At 37.5% G+C, this 27,682-nt stretch overlaps 1 protein-coding gene across 13 annotated transcripts in view; it reads right to left on the bottom strand.

The window, feature by feature from the left end:
* INPP4B (inositol polyphosphate-4-phosphatase type II B) overlaps window positions 1-27,682 on the bottom strand; it is a 934,219-nt gene that overhangs the window by 290,906 nt on the left and 615,631 nt on the right. For 12 of the 13 annotated variants that reach the window (XM_077139955.1, XM_077139941.1, XM_077139945.1 and 9 more), the window contains one exon: window positions 1,010-1,060. In XM_077139955.1, the coding sequence (XP_076996070.1) occupies window positions 1,010-1,060 (51 nt within the window). Of the gene's footprint in view, window positions 1-111; window positions 240-1,009; window positions 1,061-27,682 lie in introns of those variants that run through there. The other variant, XM_077139952.1, reaches the window with a different exon arrangement.

Here is a 27,682-nt window from a genome sequence, read left to right as displayed (position 1 = left end):
GATCTGAGCACAGATATTCAGATGGAGGCTGGAGTAGCTCAAGAAGAGATACAAGAGGCAGATAGAAAACAAGGCAGGAAGATTCACTTGAGTAAAAGAGAGTTATCCAACCTGTGTACCTGGTCCAACAGAGTAGAAACGAGCTCTCATGAAGCATGACAGAACAAATGACGTTTTCTTTCTCCTTTACTGCCAGGTGCAGGGAGTGACAACCAGTCGACTCAACTTAGACTTTGGTGCATATTTTTTGGAGAGCCCCTCTCTAAAATGAAATGAAATGAGCAGAGCGCCTCACACTTAATGGAAGAATGTTGTCAATTGCTTGTACGACTTCAGGACATTTCTAACGAACCTTTCAAGTGGCTCAGTCCAGTCTACTTCTAGATCCTTCCCTCCTCCCTGAATGCCCAGACTCCAGGGATTCGGCCTGCTGGGCTTCCTTTCCCAGAGTTGCCACTGCCTCCTGCCTGAGAAGAAGCCACCAATGACCCTCTTGCTCTCTCAGCTTCTGAAGGCTGTAAATGTGACAGTTGAGATGCAGCAGGAAAACTTTAGGACTTTGCAACACTGGTCTGAACCTTGGAGGTGGCCTTACTTTTGCCTTGCATCCCACTATTTAAGTGGCAGGAAGGAGAAAACATCACAATTGTGCAGCTCATTCTCTTGCCCCTTTCTGAAGGGGTAGAGCTCACATCTGCAATCTCCCCAGCCTCCTGCTGGGCCAGGAATGTTGGCTCCTAGTCCCATTTCAGCTACCTGCAGGGCAATTTCTAGGCCCATCTCTAGCCAGCTGTACTAAATCCAAATTCATCTGAGGAGGATTTTCAGGAGACAAGGAATGAATTGTGAGCAATTCAGCAAATATGTGATAACTCCTCCTGGGATAGTCACGCCTTGTTAATGTAACTCAATTTCATGTGTCAGCTCCCAGGCAAGAGGCTAAAGAAAATCCAAAAGATTAACGCAAAACTGATTTGTGAGTCTTTTTGGAAACATGAGAAACACTTACCCCAACCTCTGGTGGAGGGTCCTTACTTTCAGGTAGGACACTGGTTCGGATCTGCGGAGAAAAACACAATTTCTTTTTGACTTTGTAGCGACCGGTGCAGAAGCTGCACACAGAGACTGGGTTTCAATTTCCTTCATCTGGCATCTATTCAGACTCTGTGACTAATCATTAATGAAGCTACCCGTGCGAAACCCCCGGCAGGAGCACGATGAAGCTATGCTTTTATAGTTCCTAAACTTCCTGGTTTTCCTAAGGAGACAAAACTGGTAGATCTTCACCTCATCACCTCCTTGTCAAACACAGAGACATCTGGGCTTTGGGTGAATTGCCTTTTAATCTCCTCATAAAGCAGCCCTCATTCAATACTCAAGGGAAAGGATAGAGGTGGTGCAGAGAAAGTAATTCTATGTGTATTCAATAAATATTTGTTTTTTGAATAAGCACCAAAACCTATACTCTCTATAGGATATCCCACCCACTTGAGAATTCTGGGGTCAAACTGCCTTAATCTGAATTCATCTGAAAAGCAAGTCTCAACTGGGGAGGAGAGATAATGAAAAGCAGTCATCTGGGGAATTTGTTCATATGTTTGAAAAAGTATTCCAACTTATATACCAATTCCATAGATTATAAGTAGACATATATCTTATATTGAGCAGTGATTCTCAATCCTGCCTGTAGTTAGAATCACCCGGCCTTTTCAAAATATTGGTGTTCCTTCTTTCCCTTAGAAATTCTCATTCTAATGTACAGATACTGAGTCTATGATTCTCTACCGAAGAAAAAAATGTTTCAAGTGAAAAGAAATGACCAAGTCTCTTTTTCACTTTAGCAAAAGCTAGCAAAAGCAAAAAAAAAACAACTCTAGTATATCTTAATTTGAAGTAAGGATGGAGAAACAAGTAAAATGAAGACAGAGCAATATACAAGACACCCTTCTTTAATTGGGGAGCAGGGGTTTGAGGTGGGAGGAGGGATGGCAGAGTAGCGATCCAGAAGCACTGAATGAATCAACATTTTAGGGAGCCATTTTGACAAAATCCCTTTGGAGCAGTGCTAACAATCACACTTCTCATCAAATCCCTGAAGTCCTGACATACCTGACCATACCATCTCAATGTTCTCAGGTTGAAGGATGCTTTACAATCCCCCTAATAATGTCAAAATATTTGAACCAGCTCCTAACGGCCTGCTGATCTTTAGCACGGTTTCTGTTTCTTTCATAAGAGTCTCAAGCCATGGCAAAATGTGCATTTTAACTTACAGCTCAACACTCTTTGTTTTTTTATGGCAGATTCAGCACTATCACTTGCACAGTTTTGGTGGTCATTAGGACTCAAAAGTGTTCACCAGGGCACAAAATAAATGACAGGAGAGATCCCAACAGAGTAAACAACATAATTTGCACAACACACTCAACTCTAGACAGGACGACAGAGAACTCGCTGCCTAAGAAGAGCATTTGCAGTTCAGTAGCTGCTTTAGTATTTTTTTGGTCCCAGAATGTTCAGATGTACCATTCAGCCTCATTATCTCAGAGCCATGAGCTGACTTCAAAGTAAGAGAAAACCAAATGTTAAGCAAGAGCTGTAATGGGCTGTTACACACGTGTGTGTGCCTGTATACATTATTTTAAGAAAACATTTGAGCAACGAATAATGTTGCCCTAAGGAATATGATTGAATTAAGAAATAAAATGAAAGTTAGAAATTGGTGAGGGTCAATACATTTAGGCATAAAATATTGATTTAGATTTTTATATTTTAAAAACAATGTGATTTAATTTTGGTCAAAGAATAAGACTAATAATTCCTGCAATATGATCCATTTAATCCCTAAAATTATATTGATTTTTATTGGAATGCTAATCCTGCAGTTAGTAAACTATAGAGAAAATAAAAAGCATTCTTTATCCCAAAGTTGCATGCTATGCATAAAGTCAAAAGACATTCCCATATCCAGCATATGCATGTGTACTGAGAGAAAGATGGTGGGGTGGCAGAGAATAATTCTCACTTTACATAAAGAGAAGTATTTCTGTAAAGCACATGTATGTTAAATTTTTCTAAATATAGGCATGTTTTAAATCACTAGTGGAACTCCTAAATTAGAGGAACTGAGAAGCAAAACCTTTGTAAACCTGTTCCAAATTGTATAATATCAGCATTTCATATGAAACATTTGCTTAACTCAGAATTTATGTATAGTTCTAAAACTTTCAGATTTGAAGTCAATACTACTGATGTTATGGTATATATGTTACTTACACATGAATTATGTTTTTCTTGCATAAGATGTATCCCCTATAACATTGAATACAAGCTAGGTGTCCAGTACTGGATTTGCTAATGAATAAAGCCCCATTCTTTCTCTTTGGGGCTTCAGAGTTTAGGCAAACAATCCAGTAGCACGTTTTACGCAGTAAATAGATGGGCATTTTCCTGTGGGTATTCAGGGTGAGAAGGAACTACTTTGGTATACAAGTTACAAGGTAGAGGCTTCATAAAGGAGGTGGTGTGGGTTTTGAAGGGTAAATGCTAGTTTAAGGCAGGAAATGTATGATAAAACAGGGTGTTATGTAACAGACATGGAGAAGCACATGTTATGGAGTTGGAAAAGCCCAGTTGTGTTCAGGAAAAAGGTGAATTTTCTGACGATGCTAAAACACAGAGTCCTGTTGGGAAGTGGCTGGAGTTAAGTAATTTAGAGAAATAGGCTGGGACCATTTACTGAAGAAGGTTGTAGATCATGCTAAGAAATCTGGGCTTTATATAATTTCTAGCAATTGAAAATCAGGAAAGGCATTCAGGTAGAGGAGTGACATGCTCATACCCCCTTGAATCATCCCAACTCTTTGCATGGCCCTGGGAGAGTTATTTAACAATTCTTATCTTTAACACGGGGCTAATAATAAACTTCATAGACTGTTGTCAGGATCACGTGCTTTCCACCACTTATAGAACAGTACTATTATGGGGCTCCAAACAGATGTTATGGATTGTACTCCAAAAAGATACGCTCAGGTTCTAAGCCCTGGCCCTACGATTGTGGACGTATATGGAAATAGGGTTCTTAATGATGTGATTAGTTAAAATGAGACTAAACTGAATTAGATTGGGCCCTAAGCCAGTATGGCTGATGTCCTTGTAAGAAGAGAAAGAGTTGGACAATCAGACAGATACAGGGTAAAGGCCATGTGATGACAGAGATTGAAGTGCTGTAGCTTCAAACTAATGAACACCAAGGTATTTGTCCAATGCCAGAAGTTCCCTGTGCTCATTTGAAACTGCTGTGCACCCCAGAAAAGCCATGTCCTTTTAATCCTAATCCAATCTGTGGGCAGACTAATGTGGGTGAGATCTTCTGATTAGGTTGTTTCCACGGAGATGTGCCCCACCAGATGTGGGTGGAACCTTTTGATCAGATGGAGATGTGACCCTGCCCTGTATAAAGAGAACAAAAGGTAGAAAACATAGATAGATTTGAGAGCTGCCAAAGAGAACAGATGCGTAGACATGGATATTTGGAGATGTTTGGAGAGCCGACATGGAAAGCCATTGGAATCAGAGCTGAAAGCAATGCAACCCATTAGCAAAGGACCAGGAGATACCAGCTACATGGCTTCCCAGCTGACAAGTATCTGACAAAGAGAGGAAAAGGGGAAGGAAGGTAGAGAGAAACAGAGAAAGGGAGAAAAAGGGGAGGAAAGTGAAGAAGGGAAAGACAGAAAAAAAGAAGGGAGGGAGAGCCTGGGAAGTAATAGGAAAAGATAGAGGGATATGTCACTGAGAAAATAAACCCTAAAGGACTTTGATGAAACCTCTTGAAAACAAAGGGATGCAGCAATGGTTGCCACTGCAGCATTCAGAATATTCCAGGTCATAGGCAATGTCATGCCTCCTGAGAATTAGTAGCCTTCCTTAGGAATTCATTTTTCCTTTTTTGGTCTTATTAGCTGCTCTATCTCTGCTTTTCTTCACCACACCCCTCCTCTCCCTTCCTGAAACATAATAATGCCTGCCTCACTACACATTTAAAGTTCTTATAGCTTCCTTTTGTCTAGAACGTTAGGATATCAACTAAAGCAAGGCAGACCAATTAATAGGAGTAATCATGTAGAATATTAGATATTCCACTTTGACTATTTCTTAAGGTACATATAAAACACATTAAGATAAAAATTCTACATATTAAATTTACCTCAAAAAAGAAAATGAACACATAGCATACAGTGAGTTATAGTCACTCTTTCATCATGTCTCTACAGACTAGTCCACAAACCCTTATTGTTCCCAAGAAAGAGGCCATTTGTGCTACTATGATAGTTTAGCTAAATAGAGCATTTTGGCACCCAAATCTATGGAGAAAGGACTCCTTAAACATGTTGACCATGTTACAAAGACCACGGACACTGCTGTCCTGAGGGCGGAGGAAGGTACAGGGAAAGGATTGTCAGACTCTGCAAGGATGAGTAGCTGAGAATGAGGCAGCGTGGCTGCCTGCAATGCTAGTAGTTTTATGGGGATCCAGATCAAGAGAAGGGAAGGGCCTTGCTGCCAAGAGTCTGTCCGCAAGGTGGGACTGTCTGACCCCAGACAAGCGCATCTCCACATGGTTAGGTAAGGAAGGAGCAATCTCCTCTCGGGCAGGCTCAGGGGTAAGGCAGAGAGAAAAGGTTTTGGAAATATTGGAGTTTGTAGTAAGGCAGAGAAAGAGCCCAGATCCTCTTTCTAAACTATGGTCACATCTGGGGAAGTCTTTGATATTGTTATTGAAGCGCATACTTTTTACTAATAAAATTGTTACTCTAATTCTGGAGGGATATCAAACTAGGATATACAACACCACCTCATTTACATGTTCCACTTGGAATGGGACACACAACTGCCCTAATATTTAAACACATGAAAAGCAATGTCTCAACCCTTCCATGATATGGAATTGTCTGGAAGTCAGTATCATATTTCCAAACTCCCTGTGTATCCTGGTGTAATCAATGAAATCTCTATGTAAGTGATGTTTGTCACATCCACATTGGGCTTTTAGAAGTGGATGTAATGTGCTCTCTCCATTGTCTAGCTACCCTTTCAACAGCCAGAAGTAGAAATGTCCAGGTCTTAGGTGATCGCAGTGCTGTGTCTGGGTTCCAGAATCGTTACATTTTTAAAAAAAAACCCTCTAGGGCGGGCCACGGTGGTTCAGCAGGCAAGAATGCTTGCCTGCCATGCCAGAGGACCCGGGTTTGATTCCCGGTGCCTGCCCATGTAAAATAAATAAATAAATAAAAACCCTCTACCAATCATCACTACCAGTATTAGTTGAACTGTTGAACATTTGTATTAGCTTTCTACTATTTTGTAACAAATCACCACAAAGTCAGCTACATACACCAATAGCCATTTATTAGTTCCTGGTTCTGTAAATTAGAAGTCCACGGATGACGAAGCTGAGTTCTCTGCTCAGGTCTCACTAGGCTGAAATCAAGATGTGAGGCAGCCATGTCCTCAGCTGAAGGCTTGAGGAGGGAAATATCTACTTCCAAACTCCCTCACACTGTTGGCAGAATTCAGCTCCTTGTAGCTCTAGGATTGAGAGCCTGGTTTTCTTGATAGCTTTCAGCTGGGGACCACTCTGCACTTCCAGCGGCCACCTGCATCCCTTGCCACACGGTGTTCTCTACCTTAAGTTTAGCAACAAAGAATCTTTGCAACAAATCCCTCTCACATTTAGAATCTCTGAAATCAGGAAGAACCTCTTTTAAGAAGTCACTTGATTGGGTTAGGCTCTCCCCTGAAAAGTTCCCTTTCTAAAAGTCATTTAAGCCATAAAACATGGCCTCATCACAAGAGTAAACTCCATCATAACACCGTTCAGGGATTACACAGGGCATGTATACCACGGAGTGGTAATCTTGGGGTCCATCTTAAAATCCAGCCTACCACCATGCTCAATAAACAAATTTCCATAAGGTTGAGACACTGGAGTTTGGATGTCTACGTTTATTTCAAAAGCCAGCATAATTTAGACCTCCCATTTGTTTTAAATGAAAATTTAGATTCAGTTTATAGTTATGGAGAAATAAAGCAAGATAGCTAATATTAAATCCTAATTCACAAATTATTGTTACCATAGCAAACATGCATTAGGAACTTATTATGATTCAGCTACTATTATGAGCACTAGTGATCCCAGAGATTAAGAGATAAAGAAGATAATTTATTTCTTGCCCATAGGCAATGATGATTATGTTGTCAGAGTCAAAATGTCTCATAATAATTGCAAAGAATATTCAGCTGACTAAAACCTATCATCCAATTTCAGATATTGGTTTTACAATTGATTAACTTTTATTTTAGATGGAGAAAAGTATCCATGTGCAAACCCAATAATTTAGATCACAGAATCTTAGAGATGGAAAGGGTATCAGAGGCAACCTGTAAAAATTACCTAAGTAGTATAGAAATTTTACCTGAAATATCCCTGAGAGACACATCTAAAAATTTTCCTTGAACATGTTTATGCTCTAGTTAAACTAGCTCACAAAAAAGTATTATGGAAGTAATGCTTCAAACACATGCAAAAGCTTCTAGGCTGTTTAAGTCAATGAAAGAAACGAGCTGGCTATAAAAGACAACCAGGACTGGAGAACCAGTCCATAAGGAACAGCCACCAAGGCCAAGCAGCAAATGACTATGACCTTGCTAGAAAGTAGAAGTGTAACCAGATTTTCTCATATTTTTAAAGATAAGCCAAAAATCTGAATTACTCAGTGCCACCATATGATTTTAAAATGTTGACAACTAATATGGATCAAAAACACGTGAACCAACATTGTAAAGGGCAAAAAAAAAAAAAAAGCAACTCTGCAAGTAGGAAATAGCTCATGAGCCATTAGTTTATGGTTACATTATTGGAACTTCAGCATTATGGTTCCAGAACATGGACATAACATTGGACTTTCTTAATTCCTGTTGTCTATTTTAGTACCTATCAACTGTGTGGTCCTTGGGCACATTACCTACCATGTCTAAGCCATTTCCTTCTCTATAGAATGGCCTAATAATAGAGAATAATTTACTGGGAAGTCATTAGAAATAGGAGATGAGCTATATAGAATGCATATAAGTATATATTCAAAAGTGAATAAGCATATAATAGGAGCTAAAAGATTAACTAATAATATTATTAAGTCAAAGCAATCTGATCCAGGGCAAAAATGTTAACATTGAATGAAAATCTATATATTTGCACCTGTCAATTTCAGTGAGGTATCTAAGCTCTTTTGAGAACAAAAAGAAAAATTTTAATTACTCTCCTGAAATTGAAAACATATTATGAGAAAATTCTGTCAAATATCAACAGTGGTCAAATACTAATTCTTAGTGGGTTCTTATTAATATTATGTATTTTTACCAGACACATGCCTGGTAAATAAGGAGGGGGGTGTCAAAGTAGGCCCAGTACTATTTTAAGAACAAGTATTGTTTTTAACCTTGATAACACATGAGATTTACCTGGGACACGGTTTTATCAAAATGCAGATTCCCAGGTCACATTCCAGACTAATGACGTCAGAATCTCCCAGGGTGGCATCCAAGAATCAGTATTTCATAAGGCTCCTGACTTGATTCCAATGCACAGCTAAGTTTGAGAACTATTGCTCTTAAAATAAATGAGAATGTTCAGGTTTCTTATGAGCTTTGAAACCGCTCTAAATCTTTTGAGAAGTTTCAAAAATGCATTTCAGTTTTTCAACTACTAGAATTAGGTTCCTTTGAAAGAGAAAAAAAGAAAGTTTGCAGACATTTGGAGCTGGAAGAGATCTTTGATAGAATCAGACCATGATTCCTAAACTTTAGAGTGTACCCTAATCATCTACTAGTACGTCGCTGGTCAGGAGAATGGTCCTCAGATGACCATCCCCTAAAAGCTTGTTAGAAATGCAGATTCACAGGCTCACCCCAGACCAACTGAATCAGAATCTTCATTTCAACAGGGTCCCCAAGTAATTCCTATGCATATTAAAGTTTGAGAAGCTCTGGTCTAGAAGATTGCTTATGAATGAAATGGGTCACAGATAAAAATTAGATTTTCTCCTGCACACAAACATGCCTCAGATTAGGAATGGGGCTTAAACTTTTGGTTATGAAGCTATTTGGTAATTTTTTTTTAATCAGTTATGTCTAGAAATTTCAGATTCTATCTTCTGGCAGAGTTGCCCTCTTTTCTTTGTTAGACACATGAGGACAGGGGTTCCTCTCTTCACTTGTCAGGGATTGATCTTTGGTAAGACTCATTCTATCTGTGGATCATCTCTGATCTGGGGTGTGGCCCTCAGGGCTTTTAAAAGAGAGCCTGGCTAGGTTTTGCTTCTAAACATTGAAAGAATGCAGGAAATTCTCAGAGGTTTTCAGCATGCCCCATAGCTTCAAAATCCTCCAAATGTCTACAAAGAGATCCCATCCATGAGCTTAGTTCCCTTTGGTCTCATGTGAGAACCAAAATCTCTGCTAGTTCCCTGTCTGCCAGCTGTGACCTTTCATTCAGTAAAACCTTGATCCTGAGAATCAAGCTACAAGACATGTGAAGAAAGGCTTTTCAGATCCTCAGTTTCAGTTTGCCATTCCAAGTAGAGCCTTGTCTCTTGCCTGCTTTTCAGCCCCTCTCCGGTTGGCCTAAGCACTGTGAGACTATAAGATTTTACTCTACCTTTCACAAGGCTTTGATTTGGCTTTTTAATCTCCTGCAAAGCCTCAGAAATCAGCAAATGTCTTCTGACGAAAAATGGCCTCTGTAGTCTCAATTTCTCACTTCATACAACACAATTGCTCAAAGATTTTCTGGATTCTCTTTCTCCAAAGCAGCAGCAGCCCTGCATCTAGGCCAGTTCCTATTCCTCATCCCACAAAGGGAATCAGCAAATCCCCTTAGAGGAAAAAAATCACAGGCTTCCGTTTATCTCTGAATGACTCTCCTTCCTTTGGAATTTTAATTTTTCCAGATCTTATTGATTCCACAGCTTATTGATGCCTTAAAACATGTGATGCCTGTAACCTGCCTTGCTTTCTCCAAGTGATGTCACAAGGAGCATTGCATGCCCCACCTACCACATTCTGCCTAGTAATACAAATCCTAAAACTGAACTTTTTGATATCTTAAAGTGATTGGGAAGCTGAGGAGTCTTCCCAAGATTGGAATGAAAAATAGTATTCAACAGAGCATGGTCAAATGTGATTGGAAAGTGAAAAAGAAAAAAAGGAATTTTATGTTGGTCTCTCATACTAAATTAAGGTCTCTGATAAACCAGTTACAAATGCATAACCATAGTTGGTTCTTTTGATAAAAGCAGAGTTCAGCCTGATGCCTGAGCACCATCCAAACACGATCCAGTAATTATTACGTGTGAGAAACATCTTGGTCTTAACTAAGTAATGTGATAGACTTTCAAATGTCAAAGCACCCCATACCATAGTAGGCCCACAAGGACATTCTATCTATGTCTCTTTCAGCCTGGATGTGTCTAATCTTGGATGTGTCTAGATGTTTTCCATTTTTCCAAGGCCATGCTGCTCACGCTAGACCTCTCCAGTCAATGGGTCCCTCTGTGTTTAATTGGTGGCTCTTTAAGATTTTTAACCTCTCTATATGGGTGCGCCATTATATTAAATTCTACCAGACATCTTGGAGTCATGCAGTTTTTTACATTAATAATGACTGGAAATGTGGTTCCAGAGTCACATAACTCTGAGTATCTCTGCCATACCTACATTTTATTTTACTCCCTCTCCAACTATTTCAGAGATCTATTACAGGTAGGAGAAAGAATAGTGAACAGCAAAATATCTTTAGACATTCTTTTCCTTCAAAGGAGAGTCTCTGAAAGATACAAGCTCTGCTAAAAAAAAGAGATGACAAGTACCAAGGACTTGTTTTAATGGAAGAGTCAGAGGCTTTTCTACAGAAGTTCTGAGAGTATACCTTTCCACTTTCCATATTGTTTAATTGTTTCCATATTGTTAAAGCGAAAACTAGCCTGGGGAAGTGGCTTCAAGATCAAGATCTTTTCTTTCACTAAGTCTAAGAGCCATGTAGCGTTTTGTGTACTTACCTAAAGCAAAAAGGACAAACCTTGGTGTTATTATTTCTAAAGAGCTGTAAAATTTAATGAAAAGACTCTCTTTAAGTGTTAAGAGGTGCTCACCTATTTTTAAAATGGAAATAAAGAATAAAGGTACACTTTGCATCACACACACAAAAAAAAACTAAAAATGTGTTATACAGGCATTGAAGACAATAGCTGATAACTGCCTAACCAACTGTTCATTATAAGTTGCAAACTCCTTTTCTGACTATTTTCAAAGCTCCATATGAGAATATTATTAACATGTGAAAAACATGGATAGCTCAGTTCAAATGTCATATATTCTCTATATGACCAGCTTGTCAGGTCAAACCTCCATTACCCACTTCCATCTCCCTTCATCTCCTTCCCTACCATCCTAACACAAAAAAATTTTACCATCATTTTGAAAAGTGAAGAGAGAGCCATTAGGGTTGGTACGGATTGACTACATGCTAAAATATCTTTTTAACCTTGAAAGAAATGATATAAACCATGTCACTGATGAATAAAGATAATGTAAACAATGAATTCAGAGGCATGTGTATTTTTTAAACTTGTCATATCGCATTTAATTGTCACAGCTTTATGTCATAGGATTATTGCATTGCCCATTTTACAGATGAAGAAACTGGGTTTCAGAAAGTCTGGTAATTTGCACAGGGTCACTTCCATGCAAGTAGAAGATTTAGGATTAAATGATCTACTTCCAAAGTCTGTGATCCTTCTAGGACATAGCATGCCTCCTGAGCCCAGCCTGACGGTGAATTTAATTGTCCTCCCTCGAGCTGCCTAATGAGAGTTTAAAAAGCAAACTCTATTAGCCTCAGGGAATAGAAACAGACACAATTTATCGCATTGCCAGACTCAAAACATCATACTTTAGTATTAACAGCCCCAATTAAGACCACAATCATGAGTTACTGAGCAAGCTGTTAGACAGAGAACAGTAATATCAGCACTAGCGTATGTCTATTTATCTGAGGCCCGCTGAAAGTCATTAGTCCCAACACCATAAGGCTAAATAATTTCTAGGTAGCTTTAAAACAAAATTATTGTACTTGGTATTCTAAGAGATTGTTTATAACCCAGGCTTTTGTAACTTAACTGGTCAAAAGAAGAACAAACCCTAAGTAAAGATCAATTGATCTGTGTAATTGTTCTACAATGTATTATTATTATTATTATTATTTTCTACCAATTAAACATATAGAATGTGGGAATTTGAAATGGTGCAGCTGCTATGGAAAGCAGTAGGGTGCCATACAAAGTTAAATACAGAATCACCATAGGACCTGATAATTCCTCTTAGGTTTGTAACCAAAGAAATTGAAAATAGGACTCAAGTCCATACTTGTACACCAACATTCCTAGACACATTATTCACAATAGCCAAAAGGTGGAAAAAGCCTAAGTATTCAACAGATGAATGAATAAACAAAATATGCTACAATCACACAATGAAGTATTAGTCACTGCAAGGAGAAATGAAGATTCTGAGACTTCATGCTGTGACATGAATGAACCTTGACATTATTACGCTGGGTGAAGTTAGCATGGCACATAGGGACAACTACCATATGATTCTACTTATATGAGATACCTGGAAATAGCAAACTCATAGAGAAGATTAGGGGCTACCAGAGAAGGTGTTGCTTGGTGGGGTAAAGAATTTGTAAAGTTTGTAAATTTGTAAATAAAATCAATAAAAAAACAGAATGTTGTGCACGGGTTGGAGGAGAGGATCTCAATGTAGCTGTATAATGAAATGCTGCCTTGGTCTCCCGGCCAAGAGAAAAAAGGATAATTACCCTAACTTTATCCTACTCTCAAAATAATGTCTTCTCGATGGAATTCTACCAAGGGATCTACTAATGTGATCACTGGTTCTCAATAGCTTAATTGACTGCACATTAGAGTCACCTGGAGAAGATTTTTAAAATGCTGATGCCAGGATCCCCCACGGTTACATTCCTTTAATTAACCCATTATTTTTCTAATCACTCAGCATTTTTTTCACTTCTTTCCTCTTCCATTTAATCTTTAAAACCACCCTGTCCTAAAACTAAGCAAGCTGCAAATTATGAGACAGCAAAGTTCAAAAATCAGTAGCTTTCGCTGGAGAACCCCATTGTACACTCATTAAAGAAGCTGGAGAACCCCATTGTACACTCATTAAAGAATGAGAGTTAAAAAGGGAAATACCATGTTGGTATTACTATGAAAATAGCTTTGACCTTGCTAATCCCCAGATTGGACCACACTTGAGGACTGCTGATCTATGGTTTGAACAAGATGTAAACTTTAGGCATTTTGTGTCTAAGCTCCTCCTTACACAGACTCACCTGTTTCAGTATGAGCCTGGCTTATTTATTATATAAGGAGTTTAATGAAATTCCATCCCAACAGTTCCCTGAACTTGCCTTGCTTCTACTTCTTTCCATACTTCTGTATGAGCTGAATATCTATTGTTGTAATTTTATTTAAGGGATATAAAGCTGGGGAAAAGAAGTAGCTATGATCCTTATACAACTTGTGTTTAACATCAGAAAGAGATGGAAAATACTGAAATAGTTAAATTACTGACTAAGTAAAAGAGATTAATGAAATAGAGTGTAACTGGGTAGAGGCTACTTTACCTACAGTTGGGGCGGGGGTGCTTCTGTGAGCAGGTGACCAGTTAACAAATGCGCAATGAGAGCAAGCCATAAGGGAACAGTGTTCCAGGCCAAGGTGATACCAAGTGCAAAGGCCCTGAGGCCAGAGCTTGTTGAAAACTAGAACAGAGGGAAGGGGACAGAAGTGGAGGTCAGGCCAGAAAAGAGGCAGAAGTCTGGTAATGAGATCATTTTCACATCAGTAATGTGATCATTTTCCTGCTTTAAAATTATTACTCTGAGTCCATACAAAGAACTGATTGCAGGAGGTCAAGAGTGGGAACAGGATGTACAATTAAGAGTCATTTGCAAATTAGAAATTTATTACTATATTCTACTTTTTCTAGAGGCAGAATCAAGCTAGGTATTTAGGTTTTAGAGGGACAAGCCTTGGACAGCCTTGAGTCATTTACTTTAATATGTTTCCAAATATTTATTCAAAGTACTTTGATACTGATAGAGAAATAAAGGTAGCATGGAAATTTCCTATATGTACAATTACACTCATCTATGAAGCTAATAATGCTCAACTGGACACAGGCATATTTGTGAATTAATACTTATTTAAATGAACAGTGCTAAATAAATAAAGTTTGCACTATTTATGTCGTAAGTATTAAATAATAGCACAGCTCTCTAAATTATTCTGTGAAGAAGCATTCTACCTGAAAGAATAGGGATGCAATTTCCTGGGGAAAAATTCATAAACAAAGTGAATGACAGAATTATAATTACTAAAGAAATCTCTTTAAACAAGATTATTTATGGTTGGATTCAAAGTTCCTGGCTGGCACTTATGACAGTAACATATTTAGAAAATATCTTCATTGTTAAATCTTTGCATTTGAAGTATATCAGCAGACATTGATTCAGAGGCCCATGCATGGAAAACATCATCTATATATGGAAGAATATAAAAGAGGGAGAACAGCACCTTTATTTTTCAAACTAAACTCCTTTTTTCTAGCACCGAGAGAACTATTAACTGGAAATCTGAAAAGAATATTTCCACATGGGCTCACTTTTGCACATCATTGGACCTGAATTAAAATACATGTTGGAAATCTAACTTGGGTTTTTTAAGTTCAAGTTGTGAAATGTTTTTCATCTGCACTGGAGCAGGAGCTGCCAGCAAGACAGGCCTTTCATTTCCTAATCAAAGTTTTTCTAATTGTTTTGTGAAATTATCAGGCAGAAACCCACACATGCATCCAGTGAAGCAATTTAATTCCATTAAATAAAGCCAAAATATTCCTATTCCCTCAAACCATTCAAAAGCTCCTTGATGGATATATATCTCCATCACAGATATCTCCATGTGGACATTTATATGTCAAGAAACTACTTTTGAAACCTGGAATCTCAGCATTTAAAATTCCTAACAGTTGTATATCTTTGCCATTTGCAATGCATGTTTTGTGCTTAAAGTGAGTTATTACTGGATATTCTTGCAGTCTCAGTGCCTGAAGAAGCAGGCTAAATGGGAGCTAATGAGTTTAAGCATTTGAGAGGAAACTAAAAGGATAGCATTAAGCAAGTCCACTCAAAAGGAAAAGAGAAATGGGTATTTTCATATATTCTTCTCATCAAAAGATGTACTTTTATCTTTTGCACTTCTTCAAGTGAATTTTTCTTTGATGCTCTCAGGAAGAAACTTCAAAACACTCTCAGAGAAGGATGCTTCTTATTTGTCCACAGATTAGGTGAAAACAAGGATAAAGTAATTCAGGGGCTTTATTTTAATTATGCTGAATGGGATTCCACCTTCAAGGACAGTAGGGTGTAGACGAATGTTTAATAACTGGGTGTGGGAGGGTGACTGGGGGTGTAGGGCTGGGGCTTCTGATGCACCAATTTCCACGGTGTAGACTCCCATGCTGGCCCATTTCAAGCTATCAATTTGAGGTTTCTGCAGAGTTGGGGAGAGATGTGCACCACCAGTTCTCCAGAACTCTCTTGAGTCAGATTTCCAACATGTATTTTCATTCAGGTTCAATAATGTGCAAAAGTGAGCCCATGTGGAAAAATTCAAGTGGCTCCAGCACAAGGCTGTCACATCATTGGAAACTCAGCACAGCAGAGGCATCTGGGGCCCTGAGAGCCTGCCTCTCAGTTGGATGTGGTTAGGCTTCAACTTTATTCCCAACAATATTTTGAAAATAAAATCATCTTTCATCTTACATTCCAGGGGAGAAGGCCATGTCACAGAAATTAATGACTTTAATTAGGCTTAAACTCAGCAAAAATTAAATGTCTGCAGAGAGATGACCAGCACTCAATTCAATCCTATTCCCAGTAGCCACTGAGGAATTCATTTAAAATCAGTGGAAACTTTGGCCATGGGAAAGATGCGCCAGCACAGGAGGAGTCCAGCTTGGAAGAACTGGTCCCATGACACAGCTGGGTCCCAGGGTCAGTTTTAAGTGTCCTGGCAGCTAGTACTAGATGCTTCAAAATTTTCTCTGTCTTTTGGAGCATCTGATTACGATCTTCACAGGCCATAGACCATGCTATGTATCAATGTTTAGAAAAGTATTCTCACTGAATGTACCGCAAAGCTGGGGAAAAATCTCCAGGTCATCAGAACATCCCTTGGTCATAACAAAGCTTTCTGGATTAGAGTCTAAACTCTTTGGAAAATCTTCCATGTAAGGAATTTTTAAAATTTATTAAGCAAACCAATTTAAGCATTTTAACTCTGTAGCAAGTTTGCCTTCTTAAGAAAAGCATTTTTTTTTTTAAACATGGGCAGGCACCAGGAATTGAACCCGGGTCTCTGGCATAGCAGGCAAGAATTCTGCCACTTAGCCACTGTTGTACCACCTGAAAAGCAAATGTTTAATATAGCTGTCTTCTATTTCATAACTTATTCCTAACCAACTATATAATATAACAGTTTATGGTGTATTATCATGTTTCTGGGATCTCAGGTGAGTTTTCAATGAAAATGATTTATGACACTAGTCTTGGCCTTTTTTTTTTTTTCCTTTAAAAAAATGGTGAGTGGGTAAATATGACTGGACATTTAGTACAGATTCTGTATAAATAATCTGTTTAGTGCTCTTCTTGGAAATGTCAATTTCCAAGAAAAAGTTTATTTGCAAAACAAAAGGGAAATATTTCTCAATAACCTTGGGAAATGAGTAGGTAAATTTATCAAAAGGAAAGGAAGAAAAACATATATAGACAGGGTTTTTTTAAAGGATGTGATTACATTCATCATCATGAAGCTCCATATTGGAGTAGTTCTATCATTTATGAGCAAAGGGAGGGTTGGAATCAGAAAGACCTTAGAAATAATATACTCAAACAACTTTAGAGTGAAGAAATTTAAGACTGTTTAGAGGTCATGTGACTGGTCCCAGATAGCACAATCAGTTTGTAACAGAACTGGGCTTAGACTCCATGTTTCTTTCTTTTTCGAAAAACTGGTAAAATCACAGACATATACTTGCAATATGGAAGAAACCACCGAAAATGCATCCTGTTCACAAGGTGCCGAGGAGAGACCCTGTGGGTCTTGGGGGATCTGATTAGCCAGGACCATAGTTTTGCCCTCTATGTTCTTGCTCCTCAAAGAGAAATCCTTAGATCAGCAGCATGAGAATCACTTAGGAGCTTTCTAGAAATGCACATTCTTAGGTCCACTCCAGACTGCTGAATTCGAATCGTATTTCTCAAAATCGTCAAGTGGTCCCAAGGACTTTAAAGTTTGAGGAGCCCTGATGCAAAGGATTATCCCATTCAAAACGAAGGGGAGTTTGCTAAATGATCCAGTCTTTCCCTTCTATCCTTCATGTTTCAAGTTCTGTTTTGCAAAGACTGGGAAATATTAGTATACTTAGCTAAAAAATATTAAAATATACTTCATATGTTACATCATAGTAGGTTTTCATACATATGAAGAAAGAAGAACTTGTAAATAAACACTACATAAATCAACAAGTATAAGATAACTAGATGATCTTGTCCTTACTGCAGGTGCCAAATGCTGTTTTCTGCTTGTTTTTTGTACCTAATTCATTTGGGCTGTTACTGAACTGCCTTTAAATACCAAATGGATAAATCCTTTCAGGAGTAAATATACCATGGCACATACTCCTCTGAAACCCAGCTAGAATGTTGGCCTCCTAAATCTCTTAAAGGCAGTCTCTATAAGTCAATTCGGCAGGCTAATGTTCTGTCTGCTTCTTCCTGGGAAAAAGGCAGGAAAAAATAACATTCTCTTTAAGGATCTGTAAATTCCCAAAGCAGCTGGAGGAGTTATAAAAAGAAAGGCATTTGACCATTTCCATGGGACCCTCTTCACTTCTCCCATATATTTTATTAATAGTAACCCAGATAAAAACTTTTTAACAACAAAAACAAACTCCAGCAACTGGTTCCCAACATTTGCTTGGAGTACAGAATGCTTCTCTCTAGCTTAAGCTCTGGTCTTATTCTTTGCATGCCACTTTGCTCTGTGGAATTTAGCCATTAATACCAGCAGTGATTGTATTCTTCATGAGCTCACATTTCTGATGTATCCCTGAAGGATGTCTTTGTACTTCAAAAATAGAGGGAAAGAAATGGTGCAAATCCAATGGATATTTACATTTCTGTAAAATAATGCATGTTTAAATTCTAAAACTCAAAACTGCAATCTGATGTGATGAAGATTGAACAACTGGGTGGTTATACTGTGAGACAGTGATCATGTACTTCGGTTGTGTTATACGGTATGTGAATATAACTCGATAAAATTTGTAGCTTAATTAAAAAACAAAACAAAACTGTGATCTGAAATTTTAAATTATTGCCTTTAAATATTCTTGGGAGAAAGAGTCAATCATCAAACATCCACATATGGAAAAAGGAGTCTGTCAACTTTTCAAAGATGTCTGATGTAATTTTATCAGAAAGATAATTGCATAAAAAAAAAATATATATATATATATATATATGTTAACTGAATAAATACAGATAACATCAGTGTGGCCACCACCTAGAGAGGCAATACAACTTTGCAGACAATATAGAAAACACTTTTTTGTATGCTTCTCCAAATACAATTCTATCTTCCTACACTAGAAATAACTACTGTCCTATTGTAAATATTTCATTCTTTTTTCATGAAGTATTACCACCCAAGAACCACTAAGAAATATAGTTCGGGCTTTCTTTTTCTGCTTCTTAACTTTATACATAAATTCCTTTGTCTTGCTTTGTTGACTGCACAATTTTTTAAGATTTAAGTAGTTGCATACAGCTGCGGTCATTTATTTTCATTGCTAGATAGTAATTAATTGTATAACTATGCCACAATTTGCTTATCCCTATAACTTCTGGTTGTTCTCCCTCAGTTCATGACTTTTCACTTATTTAATACTGTTTCTCCCCTGACTGTATTAGACTTTTGTTACGTGTAAGCATTATAACAAGATAAGGAAAAAGGGAGTATGTAATCATATACTTCGAAAGTAGTCTTACTTCTCAAAAATGCACATAATTTCATTATCTCCCATTTTATATTCTAGAACTCATCTTTCAGCACTCATGTACCTGATTTCAATGATATCAACTTAAAATTTCTTATGTGTTACTTTGCAAAAGCTATTACGATTCCCCATAGGTATCTAAAACTTTCACTTCCACAGAACCCCACATCAAGATACTGACTAACATCTAGTAAGTACTCAAAAAATTCAGTTGATTAAATGTCACATGAGAGTTTAGATATTTCTTTAACCTAGCATTTTATAATTAAATGCAACTTTAAAAGAAATATTATAATCTGAATATAGAAATCTGCTCCTTTGCCTGGACATGGGCCCAACTAATGAATAAGCTGGCTTTTGTTTTCCTTGCCTTACAAATTCTACAAGCTGCAGATATCCTGCATTTCGATATTTCCCATTTCCAAATATTGGGATATTGGGATTTGTGCCAAATGGCCTCCTCTTTTATCTACTCCTCCAGCTTATACCCAATCCATTTCTATCTTGCCTTCTGCCCTGGAGACTGAGCTCTATGGATGACATCAGTGGGCTAACCTGTTTTCTGGCTTTCCATTTGGTTCTGAGGATGGGGTCCCTGGCTGAAGACTGGAGGATCCTGGGAAGCAGGGGAGATGAGGATATATGTCCCCCTTAGCTCTTTCTGTGAAGTAGAGTCTGGCCTGCTGTTTCCCCCGACCAAGTTGGCCTTCTCTATTCAATTTTCTCCCTCTGTTTTCTGGTAACTGCTTCTTCCCTTCTGTCCTTCAGGCCCAGGAGTGATAATAGCTCTAGCATTACTAAACCAGGTTACTGCACTACTCCCTGTGGTTCTTCTTTGCAAATAGTCCCTTTGTAAATAAACCTTCCTGGAATTATCCTAATTTGTGAGTGCCATCTGTTTCCTATTGGGACTCTTATTGATGCAGCCTTAATAGCCACGCTTGTGTGCAAAAAGAGAAGGAAAACAAAGCATTAAGGTAGATTACTGTAAGTGCTGTATTCCTAGCCTCATATACAAAGTGCACAGAAGCACAAATATCCTCTTCTATGGAGCTAACTTAATAATCAGAGAGCACAAAAATTATGTTGGTCCCTGAGAAAGAAATAATGAACAGCAAACTTATTCTTCCCCTTGGGAGTATGAATTCTTCTAACAAGGATGAAGCTGTAGACCTCAAATATTATCTGTCAGCTGAGTAGCATTCAGTGGTTTGGGGGAAAGTACTCTCTTCACACGATTTTTTGCACCCTCTTGTTTAACTCATCCATTCCCACTACCACATTTTGAAACTGAAAGAAGACATTACTTAGAGTAAGGAAGTGAATTATGTTTCAAGTGACCCAACGAATCCTGGGTCTGAATTTCATTCAGAATTTTTAATTTTTTTTTTTTAATTTCCTTCCTTAAAAAAAAAAAAACAGTTCAGTTGATGATTATTTATCCATGGATCCCCTTTGTTTTACATACGTCTCTTATGTTCTCGTGCTTACATGAAATCGTTAAAATTAAAAATATCTCTCGTTATTTGTACTTCATGTAAAATGAAAAAATAATTATTAAAACTGGAAAAAAGAACAACTCAATTAGCATATGAACTGACACCTCAGGATGCTACAAAGAAGACTGTCAGCAACAAGATGTTCTTAAGGAAAAGCCTTATTATTTACATGCTGCAGAAATGAAAGTCCTTCTAAACGAGTGTATATTTACTGCCACAAAAAGCACATCAATGGGAGAGATAGCTAATTGAAGTTACTAAATGGGAATACATAAGGCCTCTCTGGTGAGAAGAGCAGTGGGGACTTCTCCCCAGCTACTCAACCACAGGAGAGATAGCCTGATTTCCATATGAAACAGACAGAAAGGCACAGGTTGAGGTTCTCTTTGTCCCCAATACACCAGACAATGTGGCGAAAAAGAGGCAACAGTGGAGATGAGAGGCAGTCACTAGCTCCCTTCTGCATTACGATTTTCCCCTTTCTTAAAAACGTGGTCCCAGGGAGGGTCCTTCTGTTCAGCTTGGCCATGGGGAGGAACCCCTGGCTCTCTTCCTCTCTGTTAGAAATCATGATACAACTGAACAGAAGGTAATCCGAAGGCCCTAATGCAGGCATAAAATCAAGGAGGAGCTTTTTCTAATGGTTCTTCAAGTACCACTTAGAGAAAAACAGAACTTAGGCTCTTTTGTTTTATGCTCTCCAGACCTGAAAAAGGACCTATGAAGCCAAAATGTCATAGCTACAACATCATACTCCAGGAATTTAAAGTGCAGTCCATAATGCATTTACTACTCTTCTATTAGAGATTGTAGTGATAAAACTCAGTTATATTTTTTAAACAGAAAAATGCTACTCAGATTTCACTGCTCCTACTAATGGATTTACATAAATACATTTACTTGGTTGGAAAAAAACACTTTTCTCTTTCACTTGACCCGATTCATCATTTTATAGAAAGTAATATTGAGTCATTTTATATTGATACTATTTGGGGTCTAATTCAGCACTTCACTAGTATTACGTTTCTAAACAAGTGTAATAAGAAGATAACACTTATTTTTATTTTATTTTATTTTTTTATTAGAGAAGTTGTAAGTTTACAGAAAAACCACACATAAAATACAGAGTTCCCATATACCACCCCATTATTAATACCTTGCATTAGTGTGGTACATTTGCTGCAATGATGAGAGAACGTTTTCATAATTATGCTATTAACCATAGTCCATGGTTTACTTTAGGGTTCACTGCTTGTGTTGTATAGCTCTATGGCTTAACTTTTTTTTTTCCTGGTGATATACACACAACTAAGAATTTCCCCTTTTAACCATTTTCAAATATATATTTCACTGCTGTTAATTACATTCACAATCTTGTGCTACCATCAGCACCATCCATTCCTAAAACTTTTACATCACCTCAAATTCTGTACAATGTAACCTTTAACTTTCCATTCTCATATCCCTACCCCATTCCGTGGTAAACTATATTATAGTTTCTGACATGAATTTGTTAATTCTAATTATTTCATATCAGTGAGATAATTCAATATTTGCCCCATTGTGTCTGGCTTACTTCACTTAACATGTTACCTTTAAGGTTCATATGCATCATCAGCACTTCATTGCTTTTCATAGCTGAATAACATTCCATTGCATGTATATCCCACATTTTATTTATCCATTTTGTTTATCTACATTTTGTTGGTAACTTGGGTTGCTTTTATCTTCTGACAATTGTGAGTAGTGTTTCTATGGACATCACTGTGTAAATATCCATATGAGTCCTTGTTTTCAATTCTTCGGGGTACATACCTTGAAGTAAGATTGTTAGGTGATATGTTGATCCTATTCTTAACTTTCTGAGAAACTGCCAAACTGTCTTCTACAGTGGCTGAACCATTTTTGCATTCCCACTAACGATGAACAGGTGTTCCTATTTTGTACCTGTTTGAAAGGGTATGTACCCTGGAAAAGCCATGTTTTAATTCTAATCCCATTTTGTAAAGGCAGCCATTTCTTCTAATCCCTAGTCAGCACTGTATGTTTGAAACTTTAATTAGATCATCTCCCTGGAGATGTGACTCAATCAAGAGTGGTTATTTAGCTGGATTAGGTGGAGACATGTCTCCACCCATTCCAGGTGGGTCATGATTAGTTTACAGGAATCCTATAAAAGAATAAACATTTGGGAGAATGAGAGAGATTCAGAGAAAGCAGAGTACAACAAGAGAGAAAGCCACAAGATTCTGAGAGAGCAGAGAATACCGCAGAACCATGAAGCTGAGAGTCCACCAGCCAGCAACTTTTGGAGACGAAGAAGGAAAACACCTCCCCGGAAGCTGGAGAGGAAGCTAGCAGATGATGCCGTGTTTGCCATATTCCTTTCCAGATGAGAGAGAAACCCTGAACTTCAGCGGCCTTCTTGAATCAAGGTATCTTTTCTAATTTGCTAGCTGCCAGAATGCAATATACCAGAAATGGAATGGCTTTTAAAAAGGGGATTTAATAAATTGCTAGTTTACAGTTCTAAGGTCGAGAAAACGTCCCAATTAAAACCAGTCTATTGAAATGTTCAGTCAAAGGCATCCAGGGAAAGATACCTTGGTTCAAGAAGGCCAATGAAGTTCAGGGTTTCTCTCTCATCTGGAAAGGCATGTGGTAAACATCATCTGCTAGCTTTCTCTCCTGGCTTCCCTTCACGAAGCTACCCAGGAGGCATTTCCCTTCTTCATTTCCAAAGGTCACTGGCTGGTGGACTCTGCCTCTCATGGCTATGTCATTCTGCTGTGCTCTCTCTGAACTGCCCATTCTCCAAAATGTTTCCTCTTTTATAAGACTTCAGAAATTAATCAAGACCCACCCAAATGGGTGGAGACATGTCTCCCCTAATCCAGTTTAACAACCACTCTTGATTGGGTCATATCTCCAGGGAGATGATCTAATTACATACAGTATTGAATACGGATTATTCTGCCTTTATGAAATGGGATTTAGATTAAAACATGGCTTTTCAAGGGGACATACATCCTTTCAAACCAGCACAGTATCTTTCCCTTGACGCCATACATCCTTTCAAACCAGCACAGTATCTTTCCCTTGACGCCTTAGATTGGATATTTCTAGCGACATGTTTTAATTGGGACATTTTCTTGGCCTTAGAATTGTAATCTAGCAACTTACTAAATTCCCCTTTTTAAAAGCCATTCTGTTTCTGGTATATTGCATTCCAGCAGCTAGCAAACTAGAACATGTTTCTCCACACCTTCTACAACAGTTGTAATTTCCTGATTTTTTTTTTAGTTGTAGACATTCTAGTGGGTGTGAAATGGTATCTAATTGTGGTTTTGATTTGGATTTCCCTAATGGCTAATAATGTTGAGCATTATTATATGTGCTTTGTGATGATTTGTATATCTCCTTTGGAGAAAGTCTCTTCAAGTTTTTGCCCATTTTTAATCGGGTTGTCTTTTTGCAGTCAATTTGTAGGACTTCTTTATATAGTCTGGATATTTAACCCTATCAGATATGTGGTTTCCAAACACTTTCTCCCACTTTGTAGGTTATCATTTTACTTTCATGATAAAGTCTTCTGATTTGCAAAAGTTTTTTTAATTTTGACGAGGTTCCATTTATCTATTTTTTTTGTTTGTTGCTTGTGCTTTGTATTTAAAGTCTAAGAAATCATTGCCTAACAGAAGATCCTGAAAAAAAATATTTCTCTAAGTTTCTTCTAGGAGTTTTCTAGTTCTTTTCCTTACATTCATGTCTTTGATCCATTTTGAGTTGATTTTTGCATATGGTATGAGATACGGGTCCACCTTTACTCTTTTGAATATGGATATCCAGTTTTCCCAGCACCATTTGTTAAAAAGACTATTTTTTTTCCCAATTGGGTGCACTTGGCTGCCTTGTCAAAAATCAGTTCCCAGGGCAGACCGCAGTGGTGCAGTAGGCAGAGTTCTTGCCTGCCATACCAAAGACTCGGGTTCAATTCTTGGTGCCTGCCCATGCAAAAAAAAAAACAATTGGCCAAAGATGTGTAAGGTTCTATTTCCGAACTCTCAATTTAATTTAATTTGTGTATATGTCTGTCTTCGTGCCAGTGACAAATGGCAATGCCATTTTGATTACTGTGGCTTTGTAATAAGTTTTAAGAATGGGAAGGGTAAATTCTCCAACTTCATTGTTTTTTTTCAGGATGGTTTTGCTATTCAGGGCTCCTTACCCTTCCATATAAATTTGATGATTGACTTTTCCATTTTTGCAAAGAAGGCTGCGTGAATTTTGATTGGAATTATATTGAATGTGTAAATCACTTAGAGTAGGATTGTATTTAGTCTGCTAATCCAGGAGCACAGAATGTCGGTTCATTTATTTATGCCTTCTTTGCTTTGTTTTAGCAATGTTTTATAGTTTTCTGTGTAAAAGCCAAAGAAGTCCTTTCCATCTTTGACTATATTTATGCCTAGATATTTGATTATTTTTGTTGCTATCATAAATGGGTGGGTGTTTTTTCTTGTTTTCTTCTTCAGATTTTTTCATTACTAGTATATAGAAACATTATTGATTTTTGGTGTTGCTCACCAAGATAGAGCAACAATTTGGCTGCTGAATTCATTTATTAGCTCTATTAACTTTGTTGAAGACACATTTTATTTTTAGGAGCAAATTAAAATTAAGAAGATCCTCTTATGTAGGAATTATACCACTTATGTTATACTTTTAAAACCTATCAAAGTATAGGGAGATAAAAATCTTATATAGTTCTATTTAATTTTATTTTCATTCTATGGAAATGGAGATATATAGTAGCTAATGCATGACGATTTGAGTCATACAACAAGGTGTGGATCTCAGTAGCTGTGTGACTGTAGTTAATTTAGTTAATGTAGCAGGCAGGTCTTAGGGTAGCCCTCTGATCCCTGCCTTCTGACATTTCTGTCCTGGATCAGCCCCCTCACCTTGAGTATAGATAAGACGTGTGACTTGCTTTTAACCAACAGAATATGGTGAAGGTGGTAGGATGTCACTGTTGTGATTATTTTATATGGCAAAGGTGATGGGTTGTGATTAAATTACAATTTATAACATTCTGTCTTAACAAACTGGAACCAGGGACTCTCCTTATGGGTTTGATGGAGTAAATGGCTAAGTTGGAGAAACTCACAAGGCAAGGAAGAGCAAGCAGCCTTCAGAATCTAAGATGACTTCCAGTCGACAGCTAGTAAATATCTGGGCTCTTTGGTCATAGAGCTACAAGGAATGAACACTGTCAACAATCCAAGTAAACAAGGAAACAGATTATTTCCCTGTTGAGCCTTTGGATGAGTTTGCAGTCTGGCCAACACCTTAGCTGAAGTCTTGTGATACCCTGAACAGAGGACTCCTGAGCAGGAAAACGGTTACATAATTAACCATGTAACGTGTTAGTCTGCTAAATTTGTGGTAATTTGCTACATAGCAATTGAAAACTAAACATTTAATTTTTTTACTCCACATATTCCTTACATATAATGTAGAAATGATAGAACATCCACAGTAATCGGTGAGTACTGAATGAGATACTGACCTTCAATGCACACAAGACCAGAACCTAGTTTAAGGAAAGCTCTCTAAAATTGGTAATGACATTATTACTTCCATTGTACTAGAAAGTTTCATCTCAGAAGTGTGGACAGAAGACAGTTGCCTTAGGAAAGGCTGAATTCCATTAACGTTAATGGCAAAGAGTCACTCAAAGTGAAAATAGATTAACCAAGAACATGAGAAATGCAATTTTATTACATCTGGGTTTCGGAACAGTTCTAAATATAATCATGAAATGGAAGAAATTGGTCTTGATAATTCCCTGCTTATCCTTGCAAGTCCTCCCCACCTTTTTCCCACACTCTCCCCAGTCTTCAGGCACTCATTTTCTCTTGACAGCCATGTATGTGGGGCATCAGGAAAATCTACTTTAAGATAGAGAATCTTATGATGGCTTGAGCCACATCAGAAGCACAGCTGTCTCCTCTGCCAGTACATAAGGATGGCCGCATATTTGCACAATGAGTTAAATTAAAATTACAGGGTAATATTGAACAGGGTAATGTTTTCACAACATACATGAGTTTCAAAATAGGCTTCATACATTTTGTAAAAAGAAATTTTGCCAAAAGCACTTATGTTCCTCCATAGATATCTGAATTATCTTACCATCTTGATCTCTTTCAAGAGAGTTTTATTTATTACTTTCACTTTGATTTCAGATCATTTTAATTACCAACAGAAAGCAAGTACCAACACTGAACAGATTATTACTTATGAGGATGTTTTTAAAGCTGGAATAGTTATGGCCTCAGTTCAAAGATTCTGTAAACCATTTTTATAAGTGAATATTATCATAAAGTAACTTGGTTAAAAATTCTGTTATTAGTAGAGAAATATAATGCAAAAAATGACTATTATTTTAAATGTGTTAAGTCAAATCAGCATCGTTACTTTACAAGTGTAAAATCTCATTAAAAGGAAAACCATTAGTGAGAAGAGGTTTCATTTATATCCTTCCAATTCAAATGTATCTGAGAGAGAACAAAACTGGGTTGTTTTCCAATATAATTATTCAAATAGGAACTGCAGAAGTTTATATCATAACTGGTAAGTCAACCAGGGATCTTGAAAACTAAGCAGATTATTCAGCCAGTTCTATGGGCAGATTTCATATTTGCAGGTGATCAAGATATTAATATTCTAAAGATGAAAGAATAACCAAGTAGAAGCCAGTTATCTAATGGTTTATAAGAATATTCTTTGCTTCTGAGTTTACATGAATCATTAGTCCTATGAAGGTTTAAAAAACATCTCAAAAGTTTATAATAAATCAAATTAATATAAATTGACCTTTCACTGAACTGAGAAATTGGAATTTTGCTAATTAA

The sequence above is a fragment of the Tamandua tetradactyla genome, chromosome 22 (genome assembly GCF_023851605.1).
Source record: "Tamandua tetradactyla isolate mTamTet1 chromosome 22, mTamTet1.pri, whole genome shotgun sequence".
NCBI classification, from domain to species: domain Eukaryota; kingdom Metazoa; phylum Chordata; class Mammalia; order Pilosa; family Myrmecophagidae; genus Tamandua; species Tamandua tetradactyla.
The sequence above is the reverse complement of the archived record's forward strand: the minus strand, read 5'-3'. Positions and strand labels throughout refer to the sequence as shown.